The sequence below is a fragment of the Nicotiana tabacum genome, chromosome 14 (assembly GCF_000715075.1).
Source record: "Nicotiana tabacum cultivar K326 chromosome 14, ASM71507v2, whole genome shotgun sequence".
NCBI lineage: Eukaryota > Viridiplantae > Streptophyta > Magnoliopsida > Solanales > Solanaceae > Nicotiana > Nicotiana tabacum.
Window position 1 is genome coordinate 83,734,076 of NC_134093.1, and position 8,804 is coordinate 83,742,879.

Below are 8,804 nucleotides of genomic sequence, written 5' to 3' on the forward strand. Positions count from 1 at the left end.
TCGAACTCGAAACTTTTAATTAAGAGTAAAGGGATCATATTCACTCAATCACAATTATTAATTGTAATAATACGTTGTATATGTGTGTGATGAAAGGTTGATTAGTTCATCGTTGCAACTTGTAGCTCGTCACGTTCTACTTCGACCCCATTTTTCTTTGTTTAAATTGCATTTGAATATTAACGAATTAGACGACAAACTATTGACTAATAACAATCACAAATCTGATCACTTTCACAATTATTTTTTCGGTATAACCATCAGGTATATATTCAAAATTTGTATATTGACCCAACTTATTATTTGCACAGGATATTATCTTTATTGAAAGTAAAACACCTTCTAATGAAAGATTTTCCATTCATAAAACTCGAATTCGAAATTTATGGTTAGAGATCAAAACTCCCTCACACTTCATTGTTCTTTCACAATGTATTCATGTCTTAGTATTGTTAAAAATTTGAGTTGTGATTATCGTTCCAGTATATGTATATCTCTTCTTTACATTTATTTTGGGGAAAAAGCTCAAATGAGACACCAAATAGTGTACACTTTATATATCCAATTGTATTTTTTTTGTTTTTACATTTTTCTTGTTTCTTGATAACAAAGCTAGCAAGGAAGAAAAGGGATGAATGAGTCAACTGTTAGCACTCACTATGTTACAAACCTATAGACTTTTCTTCATATTTTATGTGTACATAAATTTTGGTCTTTTCTGACTTTTTTGGCTTATCTTCATCCAATCTTTAAGCTGTTGTATCAATATGAAAGTCCAACAACAGACAGAATAGACCATAACCTCATCCATTCCAAAAGATATTTAATTAGTTTACAAAAAAAACTTAAAAATTGTTGAATAATTGTTAATCATTTGGAATGACTATTTCTCTGTTCGGAAAAGAAAGAATAGTCTAAGTTTTAAGAACCCAAATATTGTTTATTTCTTAGTGACCTACATGATTCAATACAAAGAACGCCACCAATATATTATAACGAAATTTGTTATAAAATGAATGTTTATTCCAAAAGAAGGGAATACTCTCCTTCTCTACATCTGATTAATAATCCCTTACCTTTTTTTCTTTTTCTTTTGTTGGTTATGGGAGGTAAAAAAAAGAAAAAGGAAAGAATTTAAATTGTATTACTCAAAAAGTAAAATTCTGTCTTATTTTGCATTTTTATTTTCCGTATAAGTAACACCAATATAATTTTGTAGTTCTGCAAAAGCTCTTTTTAGAAGGTCAAAGTTAATATTGAAAACAAGAATTTATCCCAATTTATGCAGTTTAAATTAAACAAATCACTAGTGCTAAATAATCCAGGAATTATCAATCTCCGCATTATAATTTCATCATAATTTTGTCTGTAAAACACACATGATCCGGTAAAGGGATCGTTTAGTTTAAAACAGGATTATCCAAGGATTATAATCTCACCTCCTATATGGATAAATAATAGTAACAAGTTTTTGGTATATAGTTATACTGGTAATAGCTGATACGACGGATGCAATCCCAAATTTTATACCGGATTACTAACCAAACGACCCCGTAGTATTTGTCCTAAAAATAGATTCTTTTTGTCTCCTATTAAAAAGGAGATATTGCCTATAGTAATACCGGTTTTACCCGCAAAGACTATTTCAGGTAAATCTAAGAGACTGTTTGCCTCAAAAGTTTCAACAAGACTAATGGTCAAAGCCGCACTTGTCAAACCCAATGCCAATTCAGAGAAAGTCATCAGAAAGCAGCTACAAGGGAAACCAAACCAACATTTGTTTCCACTATTTCAGCTTAAATTTCCAAGGGAAATATTATATTCCAGTCTTATAATCTGATAATATCTCTAGAAGGGTTAGTTTTTCTTTGTTCTTATTCAAAAAACATATACCAATTGCAAACTTATTAGCATATATATATAGATCTTATTCACTCATATAGTGATAATCTTACTTTTTGCATCAAGATTCCAGCTTTCTTCTGATTCTTGAAAAAAGTTTATATTTCTATTTTTGTACTTTTTTCTCCATATTTGGCCCTAGGAAATCCTTAGTTAGCTAACAACTTTGGGTTTTCCAAATTTGGGGAAAGCTATTATATTCACTGATATCTTACTTTCTGCTTCAAAGATTTCAGCTTCCTTCTGATTCTTGCATCTGGGGTCTAGCCATTTATCCTATCTTTGCTGAGCCCTTTTGTTTTGTCTATCCAATTCACCCTAAAAAGGGGGTTGGAGTTTTAAAAAATTGATTCTTTACATTTTGTCTATCCAATTCACCCTAACTCCGAGCCCGTTAAAAGAGGCAGTGCTCTCTACTCGGTTAAGGGTGGAGGGATTTCATTCAACGCATCACACTTCTTGGTGGTGTGTTAAGCTAATTTCTTGGATTCTTTTATGATATGGGAGACTGTGAAGCTACTCTTCCTGTAATGGAGGATGAAGAAAAACTGATTGTAGCTGCACTGCAGATTGTGAAAGCATTGGAAAAGAAAAAGAATTTAACACATGATGCAAGAAAAATTCTGGCTGATTTAGGCTCTCAATTGTCTTCCTTGAGTGAAAACAAACCTGAGAAATTATTTGGTGAAACTGAAGACACTATAGAGAAGTTCAGTGAGCTTGAGGAGCAGCTTAACATAGTGCAGAATAAGGTGATGAGCTGGGAAGTGGATCAATCTGTTATATGGGATTGTGGCCCTGAATATGCAGATGATTATTTGAGGTCAGTGGATGAAGCTCGAAAACTGATTGAACGGTTAGAGAGTTTGAATGTGGATAAAGATAGTAAAGAGGATGAGCTTTTGTGCAGGGCTCATGAGGTTATGCTAATAGCGATGAATCGGCTTGAGGAGGAGTTTAGGCACTTGCTTGTTCACAACAAGCAGCCTTTTGAGCCTGAGCATATGTCTTTTCGTTCAAGCGAAGATGATGAGGGTTCTATTGTTTCATTTGGAGATGACTCAGTAGAGGATGTGGTTCAAAGAGATAGCATGAGTAGGCGCTCAGAGGAATACGTCGTTGAACTTGTGCATCCGGATGTGATTCCTGACCTAAGGTGCATTGCCAATTTGATGTTCAATTCAAATTATGGTAGAGAGTGCTCGCAAGCATTTATCAGTGTTAGAAAGGATGCCTTGGATGATTTCCTATTCATTCTTGAAGTAGAGAAATTGAGGATAGAGGATGTGATGAAGATGGAATGGAACTCATTGAACTCCAAAATCAGGAGGTGGATACGGTGTATGAAGATCTTTGTGCGCGTCTATCTTGCCAGTGAAAAATGGTTAAGTGATCAGATTTTTGGTGATCTTGATTCAGTTAGTTCGGTTTGCTTTGCTGAATCTTCAAAAGCTTCAATACTGCATCTTCTGAAATTTGCTGAAGCAGTGGCTATTGGATCTCATCAACCGGAGAAGTTGATTCGGATTCTTGACATGTATGAGGTGCTTTCAGATCTTATCCCAGATATTGATGCTCTGTACTTTGATGATGCTGGATTATGTGTTAGAACCGAGTGCCAAGACATCCTCGGAAGCTTGGCTGATTGTGCAAGAACAACATTTCTTGAATTTGAGAATGCTGTTGCATCCAGCATATCGACGAATCCTTTTCCTGGTGGTGGAATACACCCTCTCACGAGATACGTTATGAACTACATGAAAACTCTTACAGATTATAGCAAGATCCTTAATAAGCTTCTGAAGGACAACGAGCAAGAAGATTTGGTGGCGATTTCACCAGAAATGACACCGGATAGGGAAGAGGACAACAGTAACAGAATTTGCTACATTTCTCCACTGGCTCAACATTTTCGATCCTTCACTTCAATTTTGGAATGCAACCTAGACGATAAGTCCAAGTTATACAAGGATGAATCACTAGGTCACCTTTTCTTGATGAATAATATTCATTACATGGCTGAAAAGGTGAAGAATTCTCATGATCTAAGAACAATACTAGGCGATGATTGGATTCGCAAACATAATTGGAGATTCCAACAGAATGCAATGAACTACGAGAGAGCTACTTGGAGCTCCATCCTTTCGTTACTTAGGGACGAAGGGCTTCAGAATCCAGGCTCAAATTCTATCTCTAAAACTCTGCTCAAAGAGAGACTGCAGAGCTTTTATCTTGCATTTGATGAAGCTTACAAGAGTCAGACAGGTTGGTCAATAGCTGATTGCCAACTTCGTGAAGATCTTAAGATCTCAATATCTCTTAAAGTTATTCAAGCATATAGGACATTTATCGGAAGGCACACTAACCATATTAGTGACAAATACATTAAGTACAGTGCCGATGACTTGGAGAATTTCTTGTTGGATCTCTTTGAGGGATCTCCAAGATCATTACATGGTTCTCACAGGAAATGAGCTTAATGTATTAAGAGATTTCTGTCAAAATGAGATCAAGATTTTCTCATTCTCAATTTGTTATTTAGATTGTAAATGATGTCCATTTTATAATAGGTTGATTGTTTCACTTTTGTATCTTCCCAAAGTGAAAAAGATCTCTGAGAGTTATTTCCCTAATGTATTTATTAACTTTTTTGACATCAAAATTTGGTTTTTCAGATTGAATGACATGTTTTACTTTCTGGAATGCATTTATTTGGTATTTGTTTATAGTTGTAGGATTCACAGCTTGATACTTCAGAAAAAGTGGGAGTGAGCATCATAACTTTCATACCGATTTCGGTGGGTTAGTATGCTGAAAAATAAGACAGGTAACCTGCTATAATAGGTTAAATTTTCACCGATAGTGTAAAAGTTCCGTTAGAATGTCCGTTAATATACATTGAATCCAAAACCGAAACAGATACTTTTGTAACTCACTCTACTGCAAGCTTTATACTATTCCTGATTTTCAGTCACCGCAAATTTGCTTAATGGTTTTTTTCTCTGATCTGAGTGTGGAGGAGATTTAGTTTAGTCGTGACTCGTGAACCAAAGATGTAACACTTGAAGAACCTTAACATCCTTATCCTAGTAATAACAAATCTTATTAACTAGAATTGAGGTATAGAACATGACTATTTATGTTAATACCTTATATATATTTACAACTGGGATCAAATTAAATCATTACTTTTAGAATGCAAATAGTGTGTTGTATTATTGAATTGTTGGGTAATTGTTAGTATCAATATTAGTATTTGGATTATGTATCATTGTATCTTTGCCTAGACCTCAATATCCTTTTTATGCTTATTCATACTCTATGGGGTGAGAAACTCCCCGTTCCCTTCTTCGCCTAATTCGATCTAACTCGGTTTGAGAAATTTTTTTCATAAATTTCTTTCACCAAGTCATCATCCGCAATCAGCTCTTATATCGTGGTATCAAAGGGTGAGTTCCTTTTTTGTCTTGTCCGAAAACTTTCCATATTCTTAATTGGAGAAAGACACGTTTATGGATAAATAAATTAAATTATGTTGGCTAGGCAAGCAAGCTGGAATAGCTCAGTTGGTTAGAGCGTGTGGCTGTTAACCACAAGGTCGGAGGTTCAAGCCCTCCTTCTAGCGAATAAGCTTTTTAATTTTTTCAGTTTTCTATTATACAAATTATTATTTGACTTTTGCCTATCAAATTTCTTTTTTTCTTGTAAAAAATAAAAACATGAATATGATGGCTTAAAATTTTGAAAATGTGATTAAATATGCATCATAATGAACTCTAAAACACTTAATATGCAAACTCCAGAAGAATTCATCTGTTCCTGTTCCAATTTAATAGATATGCTTCTGTAAATGGTTCAAGGGAATTGAGAACTTGACAATTTGAGCAATGAGAGAGAGAAACTGAGAAAATGTAGTTTGGGGGGGGGGGGGGGAGGAATGGGAAAAAATATAAAATATGAGGGGCATTCCGAGAATTGAACTCGGGACCTCTCGCACCCTAAGCGAGAATCATACCACTAGACCAAATGCCCTTATTTGGCTATTTGAGTTTGATAATACTCATATGAAGGTAACTTTCTCCTATATAAGAACATGCCTGCTTTACAGAGAAAATATTTGCCCCTTTTATGCATATTCTTTACGTTAAATGCCATTGCACAGTTTAGTAAATAACGTGAACGTCTGAGGCATTTTAATGGCTCATTATCTTGAAACTTCCATGTAGGCCCCACATATTTTCAGTTGTTTTACTGGGTTGATACTGTGCTTTTCATTTTTCTATCTTACTCTTATAGTATATATTTTGTATCTCTATTAGTAGGCTTCTCATATTAAAATGTGCTCTGTTTCTTTTTCTTCTTGCCATCATGTCTTATGTGGCTTTATCTTCCTTCTTTTCCTTTTTTGTGCTTCTCACTATTTCCATGCTTATATATGGTATGAAATTAACATTATACTATAAAAAGGAAATTATTTCTCCAATAAATTTCTTGTGAAGCTCTAAATTAAAATATTGTTATATTTTGCTTCAAATCCCATCTATGTTCGCATATTGGTTATTAGTTAGAAATTACTCTTAATTTAATTTGATTATTATTTTAATTTGTATTTATTATATTTGCCCTAAATTCAATGGACCAGAATATCTATATTATGTGAAAAAAGCCAAATATGTACAATATTTTAGTTAAGTAGCTTCTTGAGTAGCAAGTGATATGTATATTTATATTAATACTTGAAACTGATTTGCTTATCCTAAAAAATTAAGAAATGGTATAAATTTCTGTTGATATTCCTTCAAAAAATATATCTTACACTCACTTATTATTTACAACTATCTTTAATATCGTACTCGAAATTTAAATATAATAACTTTATAAAAAAATTTAGCTAAGATAAATTAAATGTCAATCGAAATATAATGTTCAATCTAAAGAAAGTAGACGACATAAGAATATTTCAAAGAGTAAATATTCATTAGCTAAAAATATAGACAAAACATACCTAAGCAGTTAATATTTTATAGAATTTCCTCTAATACTTGAGACATTGATAAAAACTAAGAAAACTTTATGCAATATGGTCTATGGGAATACCAGTTAATCGAGTATAATCTTTCAACACAATATATAGATTGCAATGTTGGGCATGTGGGCAGCACGGGCTTTACTTCCGCTAGTATATGAAAAAGCACTAGAATTTAGGTGGATAAACAAGTAAGTTTTCTAGAGAAAAACTACTATACCATTTATCATGTTATTATTTATCAATCACTAGATTCCGGGGAGGAGCTAGAAGCCAAATAAAAATTTGGCTGAACCCGATATCATTTGTTTAAATAGTATATTTATTTTTAATTTTTTTACTAGATATGTATATATAACAAAATTTGAAAGCACTTGAAATCATCGTTCTAATATTTAAAACTCATAAAGGTAAAATATTGACTCCACCTCCGGCTAGATTGTGAGGTTACGTTTTGAAAATGAAGGTGGAATATCGATTTAATATCTCAGAGGAAAGATATAAAAAAAACCAAATATTCCATGATATGTTCTCAAACCACCAATGTGATTTTTGGACAGATAATTTTAAGTCCCTGAAGGAAGGAAAACATACAGAATATGGTCATAGTAATCCAACAGAAATAAAGAGAAACTATAATATATGGGATATTACGTGGTCAACGTTAATAATTGTCAATTTATTAATAACGTTATTTCTTTATTTAGAGTTGTGTCACGTACTTAGTCTTCAACTAAGCGCAGTGCGGCATTTGACAACTTGCTCACGTTCTTGTTATGCCAAGTTAGGCTTACTACACTAAAGATCGCTAAGGGAATGTTAGAATACAGAAGAATTGCCAAAAGAACCTTTTATATTAGAGAGAACTTGATTGTTTTGCTTGATGAGATACAAATGGATAACCCCCTTTATATACTAGTTTCATAGGGGCTAGTGAGTAAATAATAACTATTACACAAGGCCCTTATTATTTACAAGTAAGTCTCTTCTCTAAAATATTCTACATAACTAGAATCTTCTAAGGACTTTCCTAGCAATTCCATAGGGTTATAAAGTCTTCCATGAGAAATCTCCATATTTCTCTAGAACCTTCCCACGTGTGCTAGTCTATTTCATATGTAAGCTTCCACATGGTGTTAATATATGCCAAATGGCACATACGTGGCATGATGATGTGGCGGGTCATGACTCTCTCCCCCACCCAATTTTGTGCCGCTCTCGGCACAAAGCATTGACACGTACCATGCTCCATTTGCATGGCGCCAATATAGGCTTTGGAATCCCCTACTTTAGGCTTAGATTCCAAGCGTATCTCCCTAATGCAGGCGGTCCTTCCTGTGTCCCCCTTGTGTGCCAGAGCAAAATTCTCGATCATTGCTATAAGCTTCCCCAACTCTGGGCATTTACTTGCTCGATGTGATCCTTTACAGAAGTAGCACCCTCCCTTAGGCACGTACTCGCTACTGTTTTCCGGCCCCTTGGCGTTTCTCTTGGATCCTTGTCCGTTATGGGATGGCCCCTTGCCATTGCCCTTGTATATCTCGGTTATGCCTTTCCCGTTGTCCTTGTCATGATCTCCCCTATCTCTCTCGGCATTGCCTTCTTTGGACTTGGCAGGCTCCATCTTGAAGTTAACGAGTGACTCGACTACCCCTATGGCCTCGTCCATGTTGGCTGCTTGATGTCTTCTTAACTCCTGCTTTACCTATTTTTGCAACCCATCGATGAAGTAGAAGAAGGAATCTTTCTTGGACAATGACATGATTTGTAGCATTAAGGAAATGAACTCGCGCACGTACTCCCAAATTGTGGCCATCTGTCGGAGCTCCCTTAGCTTCCACCTAGCCTCGTACACCACATTCATCGGGTATAATTG

General features: G+C 34.6%; 1 protein-coding gene and 2 non-coding genes across 3 annotated transcripts; 2 read left to right on the plus strand and 1 right to left on the minus strand.

Annotated features, from left to right (window-relative positions):
* The first annotated feature begins 1,690 nt into the window (after positions 1 to 1,690).
* LOC107798082 (exocyst complex component EXO70E2-like) lies at positions 1,691 to 4,579 on the plus strand. The gene has a single exon (XM_016621039.2). The coding sequence runs from the start codon at positions 2,403 to 2,405 to the stop codon at positions 4,374 to 4,376; it is 1,974 nt and encodes a 657-aa protein (XP_016476525.1). The 5' UTR covers positions 1,691 to 2,402; the 3' UTR covers positions 4,377 to 4,579.
* Positions 4,580 to 5,453: 874 nt separating this feature from the next.
* Positions 5,454 to 5,527, plus strand: TRNAN-GUU (transfer RNA asparagine (anticodon GUU)). The gene has a single exon. It is a non-coding gene; the product is annotated as a tRNA-Asn (tRNA).
* Positions 5,528 to 5,862: 335 nt separating this feature from the next.
* Positions 5,863 to 5,934, minus strand: TRNAP-AGG (transfer RNA proline (anticodon AGG)). Its single transcript has one exon. It is a non-coding gene; the product is annotated as a tRNA-Pro (tRNA).
* Positions 5,935 to 8,804: the final 2,870 nt, after the last annotated feature.

Coding starts and splice junctions, on each gene's coding strand:
- LOC107798082 (XM_016621039.2), top strand. CDS start 2,403: ATGGGAGACTGTGAAGCTACTCTTCCTGTAATGGAGGATGAAGAAAAA.